This window comes from Paralichthys olivaceus, chromosome 18, assembly GCF_024713975.1.
Source record: "Paralichthys olivaceus isolate ysfri-2021 chromosome 18, ASM2471397v2, whole genome shotgun sequence".
Lineage (NCBI taxonomy): Eukaryota > Metazoa > Chordata > Actinopteri > Pleuronectiformes > Paralichthyidae > Paralichthys > Paralichthys olivaceus.
This window is the reverse complement of record NC_091110.1, coordinates 12999934-13023831: the sequence shown is the minus strand read 5'-3', so window position 1 is coordinate 13023831 and position 23898 is coordinate 12999934. Positions and strand designations below refer to the sequence as shown.

The window sequence follows — 23898 nt, the reverse complement described above, 5'->3', positions numbered from 1 at the left end:
TTTTGACTGCTTGAGTAGCAGATTTGCATACATTGACTATACTACACTGAGAGAAAGTGCTGAACCCAAAATTAAGACCAGCCATAGATTCTGAGTCCTTCTTTGACATTGACAGTCCCACCATAATCTAATCTGTGATTAAGTTGAGGTCACGTTTCTGTAACTGGCCTCCAGTTCCTGACAAGGGAGTAAACAAAGAGTCCGGCTGTTAGTGTGAGACATTTGGAGAAGACATAGATGTTTGGAGGTTAATGGTCTCTCTGCAAACTGCTGGAAACTGAGGAGTTCTGGAAGAGACCACAGACACATGCATAAAAAAGAGACCATGAAGAGACAGGCCACAAGCAGCCACTCCCTCCTTTGTGGAATGCTGCCTCCAGGTGCACGGACAAAAGTTGTAACTACAAGTATCACAGCCTACACCCTGACCAACATTTCCCAACAGATTGAGGGGAAGAGGAAATTTTCCATGATGTCCATAAAACATGACGTCAAGTATGTGGGAGACATAAGTGAGCTCCTGATAGAATAATAATACAGGCTGCTATTACAGCAAAATCCCATGTGACTGAATAACTGAAGTATGTTTGGTCAGTTTAAACTTTGAATCAACTAAACACATTTTGTCATTTTAAGCACCCCGTTCATTCAGTACACCGTGTCTCTCTTGATGAACACAACAAAAGAACAATCCCCCAAGAGAAAAAGACTTTTGTTGGAAAGTGAATGTTTTCATTTCCGGCTGAATGCTCTTGAATGAATGATCTTGTAACGCAGTCAACATCATCACTGCTGCCGGCTGTTATTCTGTTTTGATGTGGCATTGTTTCCCTGTAAGCAGCCAGTGGTTGCTATGGGAAACTGTGACCATCTGTAGCTTATGTCTGTTTACCCACGAGGCTACGTTTGAAATGTGGTCGCATGACAATTAAAATGCGTACAGACAAAAACACTAGCTTGGATAGATGCACTAATATGACACTGCATGTTGTCCTGCACTGGCAATATATATATCTATATAAACAAACCTCCTACTACCACTACTACTATTAATAACAATTATAGTAATAATAATACATTAAAGACAGTTGTTATATCAAAATTAAGAGTAAAAAAATTGTTCTGAAAGTATAGTTATCTATACAGATATAGTCAGATAATATACAGTTATGTCTGGATATTGTATTATCAAGTGTGAGAGTAAAGTTTAATATTAAACTATATTTATATCGAACTGTTCAAAAAACAACTTTACAGAGTGCTTCACAGATATAAAAGCAGGAAAAATATATGCTTCTCAGACATAAACAGAAAAAATTGCACACAGACTGACAGAAGGCATGAGGTGAAGAAATCCTTTTGTTGTCGTCACAGTTTATTTAAACTGAGCTAAAGTGCAGAGATATAGAGAAAAACAATGCTGTAAAAAAAAAGAAAAAAGACACCCATGCAATGAGCGCATGATGAGTAAATAGAGAGAGAGAGAAAGGGGGAGAGCGAGAGAAAGAGAGGGAGGGAGGGAGTCAAAGAGAGAGACAAAGAGAAAGAGGGGGGAGAAAAGGAGAGAGAGAGAGACAAAAAGTGGGAGAAAAAGAGAGAGACAGAAAGAGAGAGAGACAGAGAGAGGAGGGAAAAAAGAGACAGACAAAGAGAGACAGAAAGAGGGAGATAAAAAGAGAGAGTCAGAGAGAGGGAGAGAGACGGAGCGTGAGGGGGAGACAGAGAGAGAAAGAGGGGGGTGTATAGGGGGCGCGGTTATCTGAAGAGTGTGTCCAATAAAGTAGAACCTCCCTGCTCTTACTGGCAACAGCGAGTTCTCCACATGCGGCAGCGAGGCCTCCATTCAAACTGAGACGCTCCTGAAAACACGGATTTATTTCACATCGACTCTGAAAACACTCTTTTGATTTTAGTCTTTTAACTCGAGGCAGCTTTTGTTTTTGAGGGGGACCAATTTTCAGAATCAATTTAGATCATTATCCCGCGCGCGCGCTAAAGCCGTAACGGTGCGTGCCGCGCTCTCAGTAGCTTCCTGACCAGCGCCAGCTATTCTTCCCGGGACCGACAACTGCAACGTGTGGTGAGTTTCAGCTCTCGACCTTCTCCCGTCAGCGGCAGAAATAAACATCTCCTCCGGGTTCACTCGCCGAAGTTATTGGGGTGAACGTCGTCATTCGAAGCTAATGTCCCCGTTAGCAAGAATAACGCTACGTCCTCAACGATAACAAGCTAGTTACCAGGTTGTAACATTACATGTAAGCGGACACTTAAAGGTCAGACATCTTGTTTTGTCGATGTTAATGGTTTATCTGTAACTTCCCACTAACAACAAGGTCTGGGCAACATTTGATTCGCTCCAAGGGTAATGGCGCAAAGAAACATTTTATTTCCTGTTAAAGCTAATGGTAGCAGTATCGATTGTGTGTCCAGCACCGACTGGACAGGTCCGTGGAACTGGCTTGACAACTCGACGGAGTCCGGTCAGTCCGTCCGGTGGAGGCTTGGCTGCTTACAGCGAGTCACATCCGGTCTGGAGTCACGGCCCCTTTTTCTCGGAAATCTGCGGAAAAAAGGCGCAGTAGTTTCTGTAATGTTTGTTATTATCGCATCGTGAGGATAAAAAACCTTGAATCTAAACCGGGCGAGTTGTTTTTTTCCCCTCTGTTGAGTCGCGTGAGACCGTGCGAACAGATGGAGCTCGTGCTCGGGGCTGTGTTCAATGAATGGATGACGACACGTGCGCACGTAAGGAAACCGAGGATACCCCCTAGTAGATGAGACACGCCTTTATCTTATAACGTGTTATGTTGTCAACGTTGCTCCGGAAGATGACGGCTGAAGTATTAGCGAAGTGTCTGCGTTAGATCTGACTTCTGGTGTCCTGCAAGAAGCCGGTTGCTTCCTGCGACACACATCAAAAATGGCCACCAATAGCGTTTCCAGACAAGGCAGCTAAAAGAGCTCGTCCTTCCGGTCCAATCGTTTACTACCTTTTTACTACCATGTTGTTTTCTTACTTTGAAGAAGCCGAGCAACCCCCCTCGTTGTATTATCCCTGCGTCGTTGCTGCCTTACCCATAAAGAGGGAATGAGGAGGAAGTTGTTATTAACGCAAGTCTTCTCTGTCTTTTGTTTCCCCAGGATGCACCCCTGCTCATCTGCAGTTACAGTTGCACAATGGCTGTCTTGTCACTCTGCTTGATAGCCCGGAGCCCAAAGGACAGCAACAAATCCAGTTCAATTACCGGATAGCGATACGCCCTCATCATAACTGTTTACCTTAATTGTTGTCTGGCCAGTCCCAGATAAACCTTTTGCGAGTTTGCACTGCTAAATCTCAGAAAACCCAACGTAAGACGGGTGGCCGAAAGAGAAGCTAATTATTTATTTTTACCGTGTACCTCTTTATTTTATTAGCTGCTGTCTAGAAATAGCATTATATTAATATTTTTTGACATTCATTCCCTTTAAGATTGTGAATAGATTCTTTATTAGCCTGCAATCATGGTTTCAACAACTGCAATTGCAATAATACTGACCAGCACTGCAGCCGTAGCAGCTCACACTCCTATGACTGACTACATGTGGCTGCTGATTGTCGGCTTCCTCATCGCCTTCATCCTAGCCTTTTCCGTGGGTGCAAATGATGTTGCCAACTCCTTTGGCACAGCTGTTGGCTCTGGGGTGGTCACCTTGCGACAGGCTTGCATTCTGGCCACAGTGTTCGAGACCCTGGGCTCTGTGCTCCTTGGGGCCAAAGTGAGCGAAACCATCCGGAAGGGCATCATCGATGTGAACATGTACAATGGCACCGAGCATGAGTTAATGGCTGGATCTGTCAGTGCCATGGTTGGTGAGTATCTTCAGCTAAACGTCACTGATCCTTGCAAGCAGAGCTGGGTGGGACCTAGGGCCTAGTAGAAGCTAGAGAATGTAGAGAATATGTCTCATACTAAAAGTACTTCACATACAAAATTACAGATTCCAGCTGTCAATAAAAACATGATGTGAATCTGCAATACACAGCAAATGTTTGAAGTTTTTTATTGCGCTTTAGCGGTTTGGTTTATATTATGTTGCTGTGAGCATTCTTTTATTAATGTGTCTTTTTAAGTCTATAAAGGTTTATGGAAAAGCTGAGATCACGCCAGCCTGTCAAGTCTAATGTGATCAAATTACTCATTCTCATTAGGTTCTGCTGTGTGGCAGCTGGCCGCCTCCTTCCTGAAGCTCCCCATCTCTGGTACACACTGTATTGTTGGTGCTACTATTGGCTATTCGCTGGTTGCCAAAGGCCAGCAGGGAGTAAAGTGGTTGGAACTCCTCCGTATCGGTAAGTGTGACACGCCAACCACCTGACCTAGAAATTCGAAACTCATTGTTAGGTTGAATTGCATCACAGGCTTTATTAAAGGAAAGATGCAAGATGTTTATATCTAGGCCAACAATTCAATGACGACACGAATGGGTGTTGCTGGCTCAGAGCTAAATCCAGAGAGGAAGAGACATCTGCCACTGAGCATGTGATAAGTTTACATTTAACTTTGTGAATGGCACTAAACAGATGTGCATTTAATGTCAACTTGATTCTTGGTATGCAGTGTTTTTCAGGTCTATATTCCTGAGTCTTATGTTAACCAGGGCTGTTAGACATTTTAGAAAGATCACAAAATAGTGCTAACATCATTCACTTCTGAGAAAATTTACATTGAGTTCACAGGAAAAAACTGTATTGTTTGTTTGAATGAAGTCTTAATGCCTCTCTTTGACTGACCTCGGGTCCAGTAGCTGTATTGCCAAAATAGTCAAAGGATGTTTACTTTAAAGGGGCAAATGACAAAGTTGAGTAAAGATATCCTATTTAGACCACACCTGAAACAACTGCTCCCTATGTATGTCATTTCCCCAAAAAGTTATGACATCACTCTCAGAAGGACATTTTTAAACTGTTTCAGTAGTTCTGTGAAATGTTTTAGTTTAGAGTTAGAATACCACCAATGATTTTACTGAATTGCTGTACTACTTTTGATTTGCAGTCGCTTCATGGTTCCTGAGTCCCCTTTTGTCTGGATTAATGTCAGGCATTGTCTTCTACTTTGTGCGCATGTTCATCTTACACAAGGTAAGCACATCACTTTCTAGATAATATGTGTTTGTGTGAGCGAAATGAGAACCTTCCAGAGTGACATGTTTTGGTCAGTTTCAACACCGACATGACACTTTGCTCAAAATCAAATTGAGAAATGTTTGTTACAAGGCAAAAAAATAAAGCTTTTGTTCTGTGACGCAGTTCCTTATCTTCATATTAGGGGTTTTATTTAAATACTATGCCCTTGTGATGCCGTTCTCTGTAACCTAACAAAAACAAAATATGGCATTTTTGTTCATATATAGTTTTTTATATCTGACATTGTGCTCTGCTTGGTTTCTTTAGAAAGACCCCGTACCCAATGGACTGAAGGCCCTGCCTGTCTTCTATGCCGTGACTCTGGGAATCAATGTGTTCTCCATCATGTTCACTGGAGCTCCGAGTGAGTATCATTGTTTCAGTCATTTTGCTCTGCATGCCTGCCCGCAGTCACAGCTTAAAATAAACTGCTCCCTCAGACAGCTGGATGCCCACACGTATTCCAGACCGAACCAGGCTGTGTTGACCATTTTCACAGAAGCTGTGTTTATTTTAACATGTTTTTTTGGGACTGTCTTGCTTGTGGTTGTATGTGGGTTATAGCTGCAATAAAGTTTTTAGAGCAGAGCACAACAGGGAGCTGGAAATAAGATTTCACTTTACTTCTTTTCCTCCTCCATCTCTGAAGGGCACAGACAGTGATGTCAAGAGTTAAGAGGGTATTTGAAATGTTCTTAGTTATCTGCTGCCAGTAGTTGTACTGCTGCTCAGAATAAGCATAGTAATGCTCTGAATATTTGTCATCCTCCCGAAACTATTTTTTTCTAAATGAGCAACTTTTGCTCCTTTGTTTGTTTTTCTCTCTACAGGACCTACAGTAACAGTTCAAGATGTTAGCTGGCCTGGGCCAGTAAATGGCTGCTACAGGCCAGAGTTTGACCAGATATGGTGCGCTGATGTGTGCACGCACATCAGCGCACCCAGAGAGGAGATCACTTGCAGTTCCAGCATAGCCCCTAACCCGGCTTAGCGAGGCACATTCTGTACAGTTGTGTGAAGTCCCTGACACCTCAACATACTGTTCTCGAGGACCTGTACCTAGGTACCTCACAGAAAAAAGAGGTGCGAGATCACATTTTAGACACATTAACAAACCCATTGTCTCTTACATCATAACATCCATTTATTCTATATCCTGTAGATGAGGACAAATTGTCACCATGTTCATTGTTAAGGCCACAAGCAGTTTAACATAAGCCCCATCAATTGCTGCACCAACAGTCTCATAATGATTTAACATCACAAAGCATCACATCACAAATTTCTTTTTTTTTTTTTAATCAATTTTAATTTTAAAATATAAAAGTCAAAGTCAGACAGCCCCTGTTTATTTCATGGCCTGGTTTTTAATACTTAGGACAACAACAGCTCTTTGTTGCTGTCTATTGCTGATATATGCACTCTTATGCAGTATCTTCAGCTAACCGAGAACAGTATGTTTGGCTTCCCGTGATAGGACTCAGTGTTCTCTCTGGTCCACATCCTATCATAGTGGTGCGATTGGACACCAGGCGTCCAAGAGCACATTCCAATACTCAATATATACACCAGTGCCAGAGACCTCAAGCCAGCATTGGGCCAAAGAATTTGTGGGTCAGCTGTTGACCCTATGCGGTTGAGGTTTAGTGTGACCTGGGTTATTCGCACCTTATAAAACACTCAGCTGCTGTCACTCCGCTGCAGCCCCAGTCACTGTAAAGTGAAAATCTACCCAGAATTCAAATTATGATAATGTTGCGAGCCCCTTCAAAATGTCACCTGGATATGAAGATCTACAGCTTCCTAAATCAGTATCAAGTCACTCTTCTAGTCATCTCTGAGATTCTAGGAACTATTAAAACATCTGCCCACGCAGAGATGTGTCATAGACGCATAAGCATGCCTATACACTGTCTTTGCATACCAGTGTTTGTCTCACAGGGCTGAATGTCATGGTGACTGTACAGTTTGACCCATTCACTGTGTTGACAAACTTCAATGTGTTTAGCTGGATACAAATTTTCTGCCTGGGTTACTCTTTAAAAGAACACACACACGATGGTGTTGGTTGCCCTGGGGACACCAAACAATCAGCAATGCAACTAATACTCACTTGCCGTTTCAGTTTAACCTGAGACATGGCCCTGAAACAGAATCGTAGACGTCCCCAGAGGCTGCTTTTGTCCACTTGGGATCCTGAGAAAATACTTAGTTTTAGGAGAGAGCTTACAGATCCTTTCAGCCAATATTTAGTGCAGCTGACACACTAATCTTAATATTTAAGGTAAATGCTCCTCTAGGTTCAAGACAAATAGCTGGAGGCTCCCTGCCAAGTGAGTCATAAACTGTCACTTTAGCTGTCACTGTAATTGAGGTCCGTGGCAAGCTGCACATATTAGTACGGGGGGGGCAACATGTTACGTAATGTAGGCCATGGGATACAGAGGTTTCAGGGAGGGGTGCGGAACGTGGTGAAATTCCATTTCCTGTGCAGACCAATTCATCCCACTGCATGGCTGTGGTATAAATCAACCCCTTTGTGTGGGAGTGTTTATCAGACCTCGCCTAGGTTTTGGATTTCTTTTATAGTTTGTAAGTAGTTCCCCACAAACAAGTCACAGTGACAAAGAGTTGCAGTTGGGTCTATTAGTCATTTTCAGGCTTTTGTGCCCTTTTCATATATTGGTCCTCCTTGGGATTTATAGCACCGACCAGTATTGTTCGACCAAACCACCTGTCTCTGGCCGTCTCCCTGCATGTGTGCTGATGCACTCCAGTGAAGGCCGGGGGACTCAGCTGTTACGCATCCACCTTCCAGTTTTTCCTCCTATGCCTATCCTCCCCTGAAGGGAGTGAGCTATTGCATAACTAAATAAACAACAGTTAGGTGCTCCGCAGTCTCATGCTGCAGCGTGACTCAGTAGAGAGAATGCACTGTGGACTCTGCCCTCAACTGAACATGGTGGACGAGACACTTATCGCTTAGCCTTGGCTCTCATTTCCTTTTGTTTATCTTAAACTTCCCAAATAGTCCCATGCTAGTAGACATGTTGTCTTTTGTGTTATGCATGGCCAAGGTCACCTCAGCAGAGGTCTTGCTGGAATTTTCAGGAGCTCCTGTTTTTGTTTTCTCCTAACCATGCTGCTGACTTGTATACTCTCTGTATGACAAAGACGACTCTGTCCCTCTTCAACAGTTGCTTTCCCTCAACATGTGCTGCATTGCTTCTACCTCTGCTACTCCAGCTTTGCTGCAGTCTTGGCAAGAAGGTGCCTTTATTGCTATAGCAAACGGCTCTGGTTTATGACTCCCCCTTTCTCTCCCCCTTTTCTCCCTGATGTTGCCTTTTTTGGAACTCATTGTCCATCTGCAGTTGTTAGCGGGGCAGCTCGGGGTCATTGTGACTTTTTTTTAGCTCTTTCACCTATCGGGTGTTGCATAACATCAAATCTAGGGGTACACATACTTTCCGTATTTAACTAGGACGTGGCACAAAGAGTCAATGCTAGCAGCCAATCATGTAATGCCAAAAGATGTCACACCTGGTCCAGTGTCATTGTACTATATTAATTACTTCATTTCCATTCAGTTGTGCCATTCATGTTAATTAGAGGCTTCATAGTCACGCGTAAACATCAGCCCAACATTTGTATAGTGTTATTAAACTGCACATTAGTAAAATTTAGTTTCTGAACTCTGTAAGGTAGCACCTGCTGCCATGTTTTTTAAAATTGCTTTTCTCTTTGCGTGTGTGTGTTTGTCTGATTCTATCCATGGCACATGGCGGTCCTTCAGTGCTGGGATTTGACAAGATCCCTTGGTGGGGCATCCTGCTTATCTCCTTGGGCTGCTCCGTGCTCACTGGCCTTGTGGTCTGGTTCATTGTCTGCCCTCACCTCAAGAAGAAGATTGAACGTAAGTCGCACATAAAGTTTTACATTTTTGGGCAACCTCATACCTCAGGTGTCAAATCCAAAGAGTCACCAGTTTCTGCTGAACACAAATGATGTGATTCCTCTTTTAAACCAATAGACAATTGACAGATTCAGACCTGCACGTGTAACCTAAAGCTATTCCCCCAGAGGGCTCATATTAATCCATCGTATGGAGCTCAGGGATACTTTGTCATTGTGGAGTTTTGCTAATGAAAATCATCTGAAAATATTGTCACTGGTTTTGTCGTATAATCCTGGATTAAAGTAGAAAGCAGAGAGCTTTCATCTGCATTTATTCACCACTGGTGTTTAGGGTAAGCACTCTTCAGTTTCAACCTCTCTGAATGAATAGTTCTTCCTTCTATTGTTAATGTTTTGTTGCAAATGAAGAAGAAAGTTAGATGACCTTACATGGTCATCACTAAATGGCTGACAGGTCATAGTCCCACAAATATAGTTTTCTATTTAATGGAACATTTCACAGAACCTTATATTTAAAAATGATTTGTGTAGGCTTTTCAGTTTTTTCTGGCCATGTAAATAAACCACAGAGACTGATCTGACTCTTCCACATGTCAGAATACTTAGCATATTCTTTGAGAGATATTGACTTTACTCATCATGTGTTCCTATGCTAATAGAGAAAAGCCAGGGTTATCTGTAAAGCATGTTCCATGTAGATCACTATGTCCAGCGGACAAGCAGCCTAATTGGGTCATAGTGATCCTCTAATTGGTCTTTACCTTCTTGACTAAAATAAGCATAGGTTGACTTAAGGTGGTGACCCAGGCTGAAGGCGGCCTCTGGTCCAAGCATGACCACTTAACATGACGCAGTGTGATCTGCTAGTCAGACTCCTATGATTATCACATAGAAAATATTGGCACTAAGTACCTGATTCCCTTTAAAACCACAAACAAATGTCATTTGAGCGATGGGGCAGTTCAAGTCTTATCGTCTTTCGTAAGTCAAGCTGCTGGCGGTTGTGTAAATATGTTCCTTGTAAGGTCATAATCCATTTATCTTATCCTGTGAACACAGGCGCTCGCTTAACACAGGTAACGTTGCAATTTTAGGACAAAAGGTTTTTGACTCTGGTTATGCAATTCTCAACTCACCACAGCTTTAGGATGAAAGGAAATACATGTGCTTTGCTGGTATTTCTCTGCTGCAATGTGTATGTATGTGTTTGGACACGACCCAAGCAATATCTCATTCCCAACTCCTCCCCTATTAGGAGACATGAAGTCCTCCAGCCCCTCTGAGAGTCCCCTGATGGAGAAGAGAGAGGTGAGAGAGGCCCACTGTCCAATCCTGAAACAGACTGCCAAGGAGACATCGACGCCTATCCCCACGGCTGCTAATCAAAACGTCTCTGCTCAACCCCAAGCACCCTCTGAGGAGCGCAGGGTGGCGTTTGACATTGGAGATTCTGACGATGTCGACAATAATAAGGAACGCAGGGTGGCATTTGACATCGGAGATTCCGATGACACCGACTACAGCATTTCAAATGGGGGTAAGTATGCCAAGAAACATAGTTAGTACATTAATATGTATTAAAACCCTAACCAATAAAACTTCTCATATGAAACTGAACAAGCTTTAATTAATCTTTTACTCTTTTCTTTAGCCCCTAAACAGGTTCAGGGAAACAGTCAAGTCCAGATCCACAACCAGCAAACTCAGGACAGCAATGGTTCAGCAAATGCTGCCAATCAGGCTCAGTTCAACAGGCCAGCACAGTTGCCAAATAACGGTTACAGCCAGTACCACACGGTCCACAAGGACTCCGGCCTCTACAAGGACCTCCTGCACAAGCTCCACCTGGCCAAAGTTGGCGACTGCATGGGTGAAGGGAATGACCGACCAATCCGGCGCAACAACAGCTACACTTCCTACACGATGGCCATCATTGGCATGCACGGGGACTTCAAGCATAAAGAAGCAGACTTCCGTGCCAGTGAGGATGGTGACAAGGGCCCGGGGTCGGGTGGTCCGGAAAGGAAGCGGATACGTATGGACAGTTATACCAGCTACTGCAATGCTGTGGCAGAGCACACAACACCTGAGGGCCTGGGAGAGGGTGAGGTGACGGTAGAAATTGGGAAGGAGGATGCAGGTAGCAGCCAAAGCTCTCTGGATGATGACGGCCTTGAGGCCGACAAGCCAGAAGTCTCAACTCTCTTCCAGTTCCTGCAAATTCTCACTGCCTGCTTCGGATCCTTCGCCCATGGAGGAAACGACGTTAGGTAAGCTGTCTCCTTTTTTAAATGTGTTACCATCAGTAATGAGGCTGATAGATGATGACGCGTGTTTCTCAAGCATGCTGTTATCAAGAATTTTACCTATCAAAGTTCAACTCAAAGTCAGAATCTGGTCATGACTTCTGTCTTTTCTTTGCAGTAATGCCATTGGACCATTGGTAGCTCTGTGGCTGGTTTACGAAACCAGCAACGTGAATACAGATTTAGACACACCCATTTGGATCCTGCTGTATGGAGGCGTGGGCATCTGTGCTGGACTCTGGGTGTGGGGTCGCCGAGTGATTCAGACCATGGGCAAAGACCTCACCCCCATCACCCCCTCAAGGTAAAAACCTCAGACAGTGCCGATCCTGTTTCCTCGTCTTAGTCATAAGACCACATCCTCCACAGACATTACCAGTCTTTAAATTTAGCAGACATGCTCAGTGTTGTTTTTAATCCCCCACAGTGGTTTCAGCATCGAACTAGCCTCAGCAGTGACTGTCGTAGTAGCTTCTAACATTGGCTTGCCTGTCTCCACCACCCACTGCAAGGTAAGCTAACCTTCTGGTAGACGGTCCAAATGTGGAACGACTTTCTCCTCATGACTTGTAACATTTCATATATTCAGAGGAAGTGGTCTGACAACTGCTGTGTCTGTAGGTGGGCTCTGTAGTTGCAGTTGGATGGCTGCGTTCGAGAAAGGCAGTGGACTGGCGTCTGTTCAGAAACATCTTCATGGCGTGGTTCGTGACTGTGCCCATCTCTGGCCTGATCAGTGCTGCCATTATGGCTATCTTCATCTACGGCATCCTGTGAAACATTCTGCTGCGCCCCACGCAGGGGAGGAGAAACAGAATGACGTTGGAAGGTCAGAATACATTGCTTACCTCAAGCCAACAACTTCGGAAGAAAAAGGAGAAAGAAAAGTGTTGAAAGGACTCGTGATATGGGCTTGTGGTTCTTGGCTGCATAATTTTCAACCTAGAATTTGCTCTTCGTTCCATTTGACCCACAAGTGGGAATCTTGTTGTTTTTTTTTCTGACTTTTCATATCACATCATTCTGTAAAGAGTTAATCTAAAAGCATCAGCTGACTTTCTTTTTTCTAATACTCATTCTTCCATTCTTTTTTTACATTGAAATTATGTATATACAGTCATGTTGTTTTAATTTTGTGTTACACATTAGAAAGAAATGACAAAAACAATTAAAATGCAGTATTAGCCTTTTGCAGATATACAGTAACTCTCATCATAACACACGTTGAAAGTAATGTAGATGCAAAAAGGGGTATATTTAGGTGGGGGGGGGGGAAACGAGGTTATTGGTGTGTATGTGTGTTTTCTCCAAATTCAAAGTATTTGTTAAATAATTCATATTTTGTATCTGGCTTTCTTGTTTGCCTAATAAGGGCATCATTTCTCTGCTGTTGTAGAACTAAATTGATTTTACACTAAATTTAAAAGCTGGTGAAGATGTTTTCTACCACTCGCAGCACTACAGTTTGTCTGTAAGATAGTTGTCCAAGTAATTTGCTGTGGCAGAAGCCCTAACTGTAAACACTGGATACCCAGCTGTAGAGTGATACCAAAAACACCCTGCGTCATTAGTGTGAAGAAGTCAACACACTTCTGCCAGGAAGTGACAAGGCCCTAATTTTGCCAGTGAGTGGATGATCTGCTCTCCACTTCTGAAATTAGAATCTCCTGAGGCTCTACATTCTTGACCGGTGCAGAAATAACTGCTTGAAATATCTTGGTTACTTGAATTTGAGAAATATAACCTCAGAATGTCGACTAATGCAAAAACGTGCTGTCAGACAAGACCTCAAGTCTCCTGTGAAAACTTGATTGCATTGATGGTTTAATGCTTTAGGCCTGCTTCAGCCTTGTTTTTCAAGCTCACCTCGCAGCGGCTTCTTCCCAGTTTGGTTTTTCACTGTGGACGCTGCACTTGCCCAAGACAAACTGGGTTGCTCTCGGCTTTCCTCTTTCTCCCCCGGCTTCTCGAAAGATTTCAAGCGGGAGAGGAACAGGAACCTAAAAACTGGAAGTAAACTGAGTGAGTGGTGTGGAGCTGATCTGGTCCCTGTTTGAATAAGGGCAGTCATGTTGCATGCCACGGGTGTGTGGTCATCTGGCTGCAGAACTAAATGCATTTCGGACCTAGATGCTGTAGTTGCCTTAATTGTTTTATTTTCCCTTAGAAACCAAAGATGTTTTTTTTGTTTTCTTTTTTTTAATACACATCAACATACTTTGGTCCATATTTGTGGATTAAAAAAAACAAATGAAAAATAAAAATGGGAAAAAAATCTTGTTGAATTTTTATGTGATGCTGATTTAAAATATATGAAAGCTTCAGTATATATTATACCATGCAGAGTATTGGAAACCATGCTCAAACTCAACTCAGCTTCTCAGGGAAACGACCCAAAATTAGTCCTGAAATACTGTAATCCTGTACAGCAAATATTGATGTACACATAAAAGACTACACACAGCTTTAACAGATAGGTGGGATATTTCCCTTTTATTGACCGTAAGTCCAGTGCTGCTGAGGCACTGGGTGACAAGTGCGTGCCAGGATCCGCACGTTGCAGCATTTTCTCACTCCAGCACATCTGTGACGCAGGGGACAGACAGAAGATTCCTTTACGCCAGCTTTACATAGCAAACAACACAATTCAGTAGTTTTCCAGGGCTTTCAAAGCGTGTGCATGAATCACATCTCTCCCATTTTCTGGTATGACTCACTTCGCCTGCCTTTAGAGCTGATTGACGAATGCACCGGTGTGTGATTGTTACTGCTGTGAGGCTCAAAGCAAGGCCTAGTCTATCCCCAGAGGATTAGGATTTACTACTTCAGGTTGAATTCATCTTTTTTTTTTTTTTACTACACTATTTTATGAAGGTTTCTCCTCTTTGGGGAAATGTGGCTTGAATGATAAACATAACCTTTATCGCTGCCTCCACAACCTTGGATCAAAAGAATCCGATTAACTTTAAAAGAATCCTTCCAGCGTCAGGACAGGTAGAAAGCATCCATGCTCCTAAAATAACTAGAAGTCGAGGATACATCATAAATCAAGCACAATAAGAACCCTGGGACGTCTCAGGGTGCCCTGGATTCCTGTCCCAGATTTACCCACATACAAAGAGGACTGTTTGTCTAACTTTGGGGGTGGAAAAAAAAAATCCCTTCTTGAGTTTTCAAAAGCTGCCGGGTTGTAAATTTGTTATTGCTCTTGAGTCATCTCACAGTTTTTTTGATTTAGGCACCAGACTATAAAGGTTTTGACACTATTTAAAGCAAGCCGAAACTGGCTCCGACTGGATCTTCTCACCATCTGATTGCATAACCTACAATTTAAACTTTCACTGGGTCGCTTGAAAAACAATTCACCACATCTTGCCTCAGCAGGTACTTTTGAGTTGGCCTCAAAAAATGTTAACCACTGTCTGGATGACCAGTAAACAGAAGAGGACACACTTGCCCCTATATTTGTTTTGCTGCCGGGTGTATATGAAGATTTCACCTTGTTCCTTGGTTGAATCCTGACTGACTTCATCTGCAGAGGAGACATGAGGAACTTTACAGTGGGTAGTTAAATTGTGGGAGTTGTAAGATGTGGCCTGATATAACTTGATCTTACCCAAACTGCTCACAGTCTCTGTAACTGCTTCCTGATGCCCTGGGAACACATTAGAATGTATCTTTAGACCGTTGTGTTCCTCCAGATTGTATTTAACTTGTTAATATTCTTTTTAAATAGTTTTAAGAAATCAACAAAAAAGCATAAAATATGATAAGAAGTTCATAAGTATGTGGATAACTGCATTTTCTTAGTGTTTTACATATGTGTGTTTTGTACATTTACTCACCCCGCAACTGTGTCCCTGTCAAAAACAACAAAGAGAGTTTTCTTAGAATGACTGAAGTTTAAATTAAAACTTTAATGTGCAGAAAAAAGTTTTGAAGTCACAATGTCTCACCATCTGCTTCCTCAGAGGACTCAGACTCGGACTCTGTGGTTAACAGAGGAGGGATATTGGTTAAAAAAAAAAAGAAAAAAGCCTATATTCTAAATGTACACAATGTACTTTGGAGTACAGTCCTATGATCCACTTCATCTTTCATCTAAACTGTCCTTTGTTGCCCCCTACAGGCTGATATCTGAATGTCTTACCCTCCTGAGCTGCAGTGTCAGAGTTGCCGCCTCCCTCTGCTGGAGGAGGATTTCACGTTATGTAATGTTGGATATAAGATTTAAAAAAAAGAAAGATTGTATGTTGTCTGTTAAAGCCAGATGTTGTTACACACCTGTGTTGTTCTCCTCCGCAAACTCAACATGCTCCTCCTCTGTAGGAAAACATCTCCACATCTGACTCTGACTTTTAAAACACTCATTTCAGATTTTTATGTGATCGGTAACTTACCAGATTCATCCTGAGCAGCCTCTGTAAGTTAAAGGTGTGAAAGGTTTGATTACCAACTGAACCCAGATCTGCATCAGTGGAGGTCAAAGGTCATACATTTCATCCCTCTCACCGAGGTAGTGGACGTCCTGACTCTGGTCCTCTGTAACTGGACAGGAAAAGGTAAAAAAAAGAAAAAAAAGAAAGTTATTTAACATATTGTACTTAACACAGTGGATGGGAGGTGTAATGTCTTCATTTTGGTGTCCAGTCACTGCCCTCTGCTGTGGTCTTTGTGTAAGATAAAGTATTCTCACTCTTTCTTATTTTATTTAATCTTTCAGCAGACATTCACAATCCGTAAATGAAAACAACACAACAAGGAGTTAAAACAAGAATCATGAGAAACATCATATAACAAATATAACAGATCACCAAGGAGAATGTGAAACAGCAGTTGTAGAACAATTTGCAGCTCGTTCCATTTCAAAGGTACAGAATACTTGAATCCATTAATATCTAATGTAGTATCTGGATTGTGTACTTTGTATTCTTCACAGTACTGCAGACTCACCATTCATCTGAGCCGCCTCGTTCTTCTGAGCCGCCTCAAATTCCATCTGATCTGGAAAGACAAAGAGGTAAAATGTCACAAAGCGACGTCCAAACAACACATCGACAGTGTGTACTACTGAAAGAGAAGAAATGGGCTTTTATAAATAGATATATAAATAAATAAATCAAAAAAAGAATGATCGAGTCAGATAATTCACAATAAAAGTTAATCAATCAAATTTTATTTGTATAGCCCATATTCACAAATCACAAATTTGTTTCATAGGGCTTTAACAAGCTGTGACATCCTCCTGTGTGACATCGCCCTCAACAAGAGGAGAAAAACTACAAAAAGAACCTTTTTAAAATAACGTAGAAACCTCAGAGGGAGCCACATGTGAGGGATCCCTCTCAATTAACAAACCATTCATGAGTCAGTCAGTGTCCCTGTGTCATTATATTTTACAGAATTCACACAGACTTGAACTAAAAATCTATAAAACAAATAAAATGCACAAAACATTTATTAAAAAATCTGGAATCTCAGTTGCAGCACTGCACTGTACCTATTTTCTGCAGTTCAGTGAATCCATCTGCATGAAAGAAAACGCATCATTTGAATCGAATTATATCAGTTTTGAGCCGTACAAGTGTCATCACTCTTAAATATCTCCTGTTAATGTTGGTTCTCACCATAGTGAGCGGCTGTTTCCTCTTTCACTGCAGATTCCAAAGAAGCTGAAAGAGCTAAAATTCATGTTCATAAACACATCAGTCATGTTACTGACATTCGAATTTAATTTGTCTGTAAATGAAAATTAAATTACAAACATAAAAAATCAATGGGAATCAGCACAATATAAATTATAGTAATGTTGTTAATCACTTGCAAATAATGAACATGATGATTTATTCTTCTTACCGCTGTGAAATGCTGCCACAATGAGGAAAACAATCACCGGCCCTATAGATCTCATCTTGGCTGCTGGTCTGCTGGTTGTAGAAGGTTTCGGTGTCGATCCAGACTCTGGGTTGTGTTGTTGTCACTTCCCGACCTCCTTTATATCTCAAGTCCCATCACATGTTCTGCATGGACAGGCAGCTCTGGTACCATTGTCCCTCCCTACCTGAGAGGACAGCTGGGTGGCACATCAGCACACAGACGTGTCCTTATTCAGGCCGTCAATGACACCCATTGTTGGCCCCTCAGTCACACGGGCTTTTATTTGGGATGCTCCAGTGTTTGTTTGATCAAAAGAAAAAAAAAATCAAAGCAATGTTTACTTCCTTTTGGGGCTGGAAAGTGTGATTTCACCACACACAATACAAATTCATCCTGATCTCAGTCAAGACAAGGCAAACAGTCAGAAAAATCTGAATTCTAGATGATGATTATTTGAATTTAAATAGAATTTTAACTGTAAAAGGAGACAGAAAAAAACCAAGAAAAGATAATATTTCTATCACATTTTCATTTACTAATTGGCACGCAGTTATATCTGAAGCAAATATAACACACCCTCCCTCTATGAATAACATAAATATAATTACCCTTAAAGAATAGAACCTCTTCTCAGGCACAACAGTTGCTTTAAATTTAATCGAGCTGCACTAAATTTCACATACTAATAAAAATCAGTCCCCTGAATGTGTCTGATTGTTTTCATCCAGATTCATGAACTGTTCGCTTGGAAAACGGTGAAATTGGTAGAAAAACACAATTCTCACAATGTTTAAAAAAGGGAAAATAAATATCCCAGATCTGCACCAAAATTGAATGGTTTCCTTCCAGACCCATACCATATAATTTCACCAAGTTTAGTGGTAATCGGTGCAGTAAGTTTGTGTATTCTTACTTATAAACATAAAACCAACAAACAAACGGACAGGAGTGAAAACATATTAGAGCTAATTACGCTAAATCAGTCCTCAGGCAGAATATCAAATAAAGAGAACGAAGCAGACACGGTCTCATCACTTTATTGTGATTGTAAACACTTTTTAAAACATACAGTTTCATCAGGGAGGTTTCAGTTAATGTTTGAAATTAAATTAATTTAAAATGATAAAGTATCATTTTATTTGTGCCGAAGAATCTAGAAATAAGAAACATTGGTTTGGTTTTATTTGGCATTTGCAGATGGATTTCTGATTCAATTAAAGTGCACAATTCTATTCTTGCAATATAGATGACACATAAAAAATCTAAAAAATTAACTTTGAAAAGTGCTTGAGAAACAATCAGCAAACAGTAACGGTCTTCCCAAATTAGCTAAACAACATATAGGTACAGTTTATTTAAGTGACATCATTTAAATCTCAGTTACAACAAAATACAGAAAGGCATCGGCCTCAGTTTAAAACTCTTGATGGCAAATTTCACTTCATTAAAAATCACAGTTTAGACAAATGTTTTCTAAAATCAGAGGCAACTTTTTAAAAAACAGAGCTCATTACTTTGACTTCAAAGGTTCAGTGTGTAGAATTTAGTGACATCTAGAGGTGAAGTTTCATGTTGCAGCGGAATACTCCTCATCTCACCCTCCCCTTCCCAACATGATAAAGAACATGTGGTGAACTTCCGTTGTCATGGAAACTCAAAAGGTTTTAGTTTTTCCAGTTTGGAAATGAAGTTTTTAAATATAAAGAGCTCATTATATGGTGAAGAGAACAACAATTCAAATAAGTTAGATGAAACACACCAGTGAAAACGTCACTAGGATTATATTCAATTCAATTTCTGTCAAAAATCCCTTTCATCTAAATGTAACACACTGGACCTTTAAGGCACCACAATAAATTCAACTGTTCAGTGTGAATTAGACTCCAATTATTATCAGTCTATTTAAGAAAATACATGAATTTGTTTGTACATAATTTTCATCTTGTATACAGAGAAAACATCTTAGTATTAAACCTCTCTTGCTGACAGCTGCCTGTACTATAACAACATTTACAGTAGTGTGCTGCAGAGTAAGAAAATCATCTGAAGACACGAGTCCATCAATAAAGGGACAGCATCATGTTATTAAAGGCCATGCATGAATTTGGCTCAAGGTTAACAGTGGTTGGTTTGTGTGATGTTAGCTTTGCCGTGGAAAACACAAAAAATGATTTTACAAATCTAAACTTTGCTCAAGAAACTCATATACAGACTGAGGAGCGTAGTAGTTCTACCCTGTAGTTCAGTATGATTCACAGTGATTACACATTTCAACACAGTACAACGTAGTTCCACCATTTACTGTGACTTGTGCTGCTGTTGCTGGTGATGCCTTCAGGGTTCAACACTGACAGTGACGATGATGATGATGCAGCTGCTGGCAAGAGCTATTAAAGGAACATTTTTCATTCATTTCAAAGTTACAGTAGTAGCATTGCACTAAGTTTACTGCTCGGATCTTTGAATGGAGGAGAGTCATTAATAAAAAAGATTTCAGATCGGAAACAAAATGTTAAAACTTTTACCAATACTGTCATGTTACAGTCTGGTTTGAACTAAACTATCTGATTTGAAGTTACTGCATGAAACAGTTTACCTGTGGAATAAAGATTATTATCAACCAATTTATTAATTCACCTGAAACATGTTTAATTCCGATCATTTCCCAGTTTGTCTTTGTTGCCTTAACTTTGTACCGATGTCATCCAGGTGCCACTGACAATTATCATTATTAATCATTATATTATTGATTTGTTTGCAGATAATTTTCTCGATCTAGTGATTGGTCCAAAAAAGAAAGAGAGAAAAACTCTCCTCTTTCTTTTCTCTTTAAAAACTGAAACCAAAGACCATACACAAAGAAAGACGACATGAAAGATCCCCAAAAGTGAAGACAAAGCCTCTAGATCGCCACCCTGTGGCTGGCTGAAGTATACGTCATAAACCCACCTCCTCCATGTTGGTGGATTAGAGATTAAATAAATCTCTCTCAAAGATGATTCATGAAGATGATTTGATCATTTTAGGTTAGCTTTTCACACTTTGTTCAAGTGTTCATGTTTCTGGTAAGTTTGGTTTTAATTTAAAATTGGATGAAACATTATGATTGACAGCTGAGACGACCTCACCAACACTCCAAATGTGCAAGATGGCCACGTTCATATTATTTTTCGATAACTGGAGGAAGTGGAGACGATTTTTTTATTAACAGTCTATAAAAGTTAACAAATGTTTAGACAATTATATAAAAAAGTTTACAAATATTTTACCAACTGATTTTGCCAGTGGTTTTTTGACTGACTAACCTTAAATCGAGTTATGTTGTAAATCTCAGCAACAGTACTTTACTCTCTAGAAATGAAGCTTTAACAAACCAGAATCAGAGTTTAAGGAAGCCAGAGCACCACAGATACCTGAAAGAGAGTTGGGATTCACCCTGACTGGAGTTATTACAGTGCAGCAGACGTGCCCTTGAGCATCTGTACATACTCTGCTTGATTGGAAGTATTTTATTGCTTTTTGTTCTCATCTAGAGTAGTGGTGACGTCTTAGAGCTCCCCTCTAAGTCGGGTGTGCAGGTCCTCCTGGTCGATTTTGCCGACCTGCTTATGCCAGCGGTGGTGTGCCAGCAGGGCCACGTTCCTGGCAGAGATGGCGCTCATCTCCATGGTGCTCGCCGCCCACTCCACAGCGCTGAGGTAGTACAGCCGGTTGTGCAGGACGAACGGAGGGGTCCTCCGATGCGGTGGGCGGTACGCAGGATAAGCCAGCCGCCGGTTCTCAGACACAGAATCCCATGAGATAAACATGTTCTGCAGGTGCTCCTGAGACAGCGGCTGTGGCGAGGACACCCTCCAAACTTTGGCATGGCTGGCGGGAGGGCGTTTGTAACCAGCAGGGATGTGCACGGGGTCGAGAGAGGTCAGGCGGTGGATGAGCGAGCCCTTGGAGTCCGTGGTGAGGACATCAGACACAGTGAAGTCAGAGGGGGGCTCTGTGGTGCCGAGGTAGGACATGTTAAGCAGGCCGTGGACCAGAGTCGACACCGTCTGGTGGTAAAGGCCAGGGTAGTGAGACGGGATCGGAGGAGAGAAGCCTGAGAAGGTGATGTCAGACTTTCCCTGGTGAAGTGGTGTTGCTATTACCACGATGTCATAAAGAGAGTGAGCGGAGCCTGATTCCCCAACGTAACTGACCTCATAGTAACTGGTTGTGGTGCCTGAAAATAAAGGACAAACAAAAACACAGATGTTACAGATTCATTAACAAGAGAAAATCTGATCTGTGAAGAAAAATGAAGGTGTTACCTGACTTGGAAGGTCGAACTTTTACTGAGATGGACGTCACTCTGGCAGGGATGAGCTCACTTTTACTGTTGTACAACAGTCCTGAGCAAACTCTCTTGTTGCCTCCATCCACGGTCCACTGACCTGAATCTGCTCCTGCTAAAGACGAAGCCCCTGGAAGACGAGACGTACAAGTTAAACCGTTCTTACATCTTCTCAACAAAAAAGGGTTGTTATTCAAAATGTGATAAAACAGCACAAACTCTATAAATGTACCCGCAAACCCGTGGATGCGGACACTTTGACCATAGTTGACACGAGTGATGGGTGCAACAAAATCATTGAGGAAGATCTGTGAGAATCCTTCACTTCTCATGGTTTCCTCCAGAGTCTGATTCATCAGGGTGAGAAAACTGTCTCCGCCCATAGCATGCAGGAGTCTCTCCACACTGGAGAATGAGTAACCATACTGCTGGTACTGGTAGATCCTGAGTGACACGATATCCACGATCATTGAGAACATGTAACAAAACAAGGAAGAGCAAATCAGAGACAATATTTATGGATCTCACACTGAAAGAATCTCATATTAGCAGATGTGACAATTTCTTACCTCATAAATTTGTCCAAAATACTCTCCACCCACATCTGCATTCGAAGCAGGTTGAAGCCGTATTGCCAGAGCATGCGTAAGAAATTAATTATAAACCAGTCGCTCTCTTCAAACGTCAGCTCCTTTCCGTCAAAGATCGCCATTTTAGTCGAGACCTCTTTCCTTGGAGGAATACCTGAAAAAATACAGGAAACAAAGGTGAAATATGATGGATTACATTCTAATTAAGGTTTTAATTTTCAACGTGTTGACATTACCTAGTTTTTCAACAAAGTGCTTCATGTGTAGGTTTAAAGGATGGATCGTTAACCCTCCCGTCTCATACTCATGATCCCCGATCTTCACTGTTGCCAGTGGCCCACCTACATCGCTGGATTCAAACACATCGATCTTCACAGAGGCTCCAAACTCCTGCCTCAGGTAAAACGCTGCTGCCGTACCACCGATTCCCGCTCCCACCACAGCTTCATGGAATGAGCAATGACAACAGGATCAGAAAATGTGCTCCAAGTTTTCCACTTACAGGAAAATAGTAGCTAAGGCCCATGAGCCAAAGATTTTCTAATATTTCAGAACCTGGAACTGTCACATTTTTGGCATTTCTCCTTGAAAAATGACATAAATGATCAGTGATGACCTGAATAATTTAACCAACTGATTCATTTTCAGTTTATTATTATCTTGTATTAATGAGTGAAAAACTTGATAACTAGCACAAATGTAACATTTAACATACGGATAAATTGTTTTAACATCTAGTCTAAAAAAAAGGTGAAAATTTTCATTTCTGCATTTGTTGGTCCAAAGTCTTAAACTATCTAGTTTTGTCTGGCCACATCCTACACATATTAACTTTATTATAATATAGAAGAAGTAGAGAAAACCAGAAAATCTGTGTTTTTTTGCAATCATTCAAAGATTAATTACTTAAATGATTAATCGATTCAGTTTGGGAACATTTTTATGTATTTTTAAAAAATATTTTTATTTAATCCCACAGAAATGAAACAACCCTCTACCTCCAGCATCCTGAGGAGGATAATGCTCCTTTAAACCTGAAGATGGAGGCATCAGAATGAATTCAGGATGTGTTCACAGATTACAGTTTAAATGTTGTGTTTTAGTTTCTGTGTAGAACCTCACCTATCTTTTTGGGCTGCTCCTGCAGATCTGGGGCTGAGGCTAAACTTCTGCTGCTGGGACAGAGCCACAGGAAGCACAGAGCTGTCAGTGTCAGGGTGTGAAGACTCATAGTAGACTTGTAGAGCTCTGCACTGAGGAACGTCTGTGGAGTAAAGAAACGAACACAAGTTCAGGTGATTAGTTCCCATCAGTCTCGGTCAAAGGGCACATGAGTTTAGACTCGAGCAGAGAATAACAAGGGGAATTATAACATTATGGTAAAGCTTATTTTCAGCAGTGATCACGTCTGTTTACTTAAATATATTCAATCATCAATGACACACAGAGAACTCACTGTTTTAAAAGTGACTGTGGTTGATCCAGAAGTGAAATTCACATACTTCTCTTCACCGCTACTCTTAAGTTAAAGTTTAAAGCTCAATAAAAACTCTTCCTCTCTTTTACTAAAAAACTGAACGAAGAACAGAAGTAGGAAGAACTCACTGAACTGGTTTCACGCTTGATTCATGTCGGAGCTCCGTGAACGGCCATAAATAATGAGACACACTTCCGGGTACGTTGAAGTGCGAGTTTCACAATAAAAGCATC

General features: G+C 41.4%; 3 protein-coding genes across 8 annotated transcripts; 1 reads left to right on the top strand and 2 right to left on the bottom strand.

Annotated features, from left to right (window-relative positions):
* The first annotated feature begins 1711 nt into the window (after positions 1-1711).
* slc20a1b (solute carrier family 20 member 1b) lies at positions 1712-13592 on the top strand. Of its 2 annotated transcripts, none has more exons than XM_020082120.2 (11): positions 1712-2080; positions 3142-3853; positions 4193-4333; positions 5037-5122; positions 5435-5531; positions 8964-9083; positions 10341-10622; positions 10737-11355; positions 11510-11695; positions 11819-11903; positions 12013-13592. In XM_020082120.2, the coding sequence occupies exons 2-11, from the start codon at positions 3505-3507 to the stop codon at positions 12166-12168; spliced, it is 2121 nt and encodes a 706-aa protein (XP_019937679.1). In that variant the 5' UTR covers positions 1712-2080; positions 3142-3504; the 3' UTR covers positions 12169-13592. The 2 variants fall into 2 exon arrangements, with proteins under 2 accessions (XP_019937679.1, XP_019937680.1); XM_020082121.2 differs by lacking the exon at positions 1712-2080 and adding an exon at positions 2515-2745.
* Positions 13593-13856: 264 nt separating this feature from the next.
* On the bottom strand, positions 13857-17406 carry LOC138405467 (protein FAM9A). 3 transcript variants are annotated; one of them, XM_069514263.1, is made up of 13 exons: positions 17248-17406; positions 17019-17072; positions 16892-16918; positions 16345-16395; positions 15904-15939; positions 15792-15812; positions 15676-15714; positions 15542-15580; positions 15348-15380; positions 15237-15251; positions 15008-15046; positions 14891-14923; positions 13857-13975 (listed from the first exon to the last, which is right to left on the bottom strand). In XM_069514263.1, the coding sequence occupies exons 1-13, from the start codon at positions 17300-17302 to the stop codon at positions 13962-13964; spliced, it is 456 nt and encodes a 151-aa protein (XP_069370364.1). In that variant the 5' UTR covers positions 17303-17406; the 3' UTR covers positions 13857-13961. The 3 variants fall into 3 exon arrangements, with proteins under 3 accessions (XP_069370364.1, XP_069370365.1, XP_069370366.1); XM_069514264.1 differs by having other exon boundaries at positions 15542-15577; XM_069514265.1 differs by lacking the exons at positions 15542-15580; positions 15676-15714.
* An 883-nt stretch (positions 17407-18289) lies between these two features.
* On the bottom strand, positions 18290-23898 carry pcyox1 (prenylcysteine oxidase 1). 3 transcript variants are annotated; one of them, XM_069514260.1, is made up of 7 exons: positions 23794-23898; positions 23311-23452; positions 22425-22631; positions 22168-22342; positions 21831-22042; positions 21576-21728; positions 18290-21487 (listed from the first exon to the last, which is right to left on the bottom strand). In XM_069514260.1, the coding sequence occupies exons 2-7, from the start codon at positions 23417-23419 to the stop codon at positions 20817-20819; spliced, it is 1527 nt and encodes a 508-aa protein (XP_069370361.1). In that variant the 5' UTR covers positions 23420-23452; positions 23794-23898; the 3' UTR covers positions 18290-20816. The 3 variants fall into 3 exon arrangements, with proteins under 3 accessions (XP_069370361.1, XP_069370362.1, XP_069370363.1); XM_069514261.1 differs by having other exon boundaries at positions 23645-23835; XM_069514262.1 differs by having other exon boundaries at positions 23799-23834.

Bases quoted from the DNA above. Each gene is read 5' to 3' on its own strand.
- slc20a1b (XM_020082120.2), top strand. From the start codon at position 3,505: ATGGTTTCAACAACTGCAATTGCAATAATACTGACCAGCACTGCAGCC. The intron at 5,123-5,434 runs GTAAGCACATCA...TGGTTTCTTTAG, and splicing joins GCATGTTCATCTTACACAAG to AAAGACCCCGTACCCAATGG. The intron at 11,356-11,509 runs GTAAGCTGTCTC...TTTTCTTTGCAG, and splicing joins CATGGAGGAAACGACGTTAG to TAATGCCATTGGACCATTGG.
- LOC138405467 (XM_069514263.1), bottom strand. From the start codon at position 17,302: ATGAGATCTATAGGGCCGGTGATTGTTTTCCTCATTGTGGCAGCATTT. The intron at 16,919-17,018 runs GTGAGAACCAAC...TCTTTCATGCAG, and splicing joins GGAAACAGCCGCTCACTATG to ATGGATTCACTGAACTGCAG. The intron at 15,813-15,903 runs GTGAGAGGGATG...TTTAACTTACAG, and splicing joins TCAGGACGTCCACTACCTCG to AGGCTGCTCAGGATGAATCT.
- pcyox1 (XM_069514260.1), bottom strand. From the start codon at position 23,419: ATGAGTCTTCACACCCTGACACTGACAGCTCTGTGCTTCCTGTGGCTC. The intron at 22,632-23,310 runs GTGAGGTTCTAC...CATTCCATGAAG, and splicing joins GGAGCAGCCCAAAAAGATAG to CTGTGGTGGGAGCGGGAATC. The intron at 21,729-21,830 runs GTACATTTATAG...CTCGTCTTCCAG, and splicing joins CCGCATCCACGGGTTTGCGG to GGGCTTCGTCTTTAGCAGGA.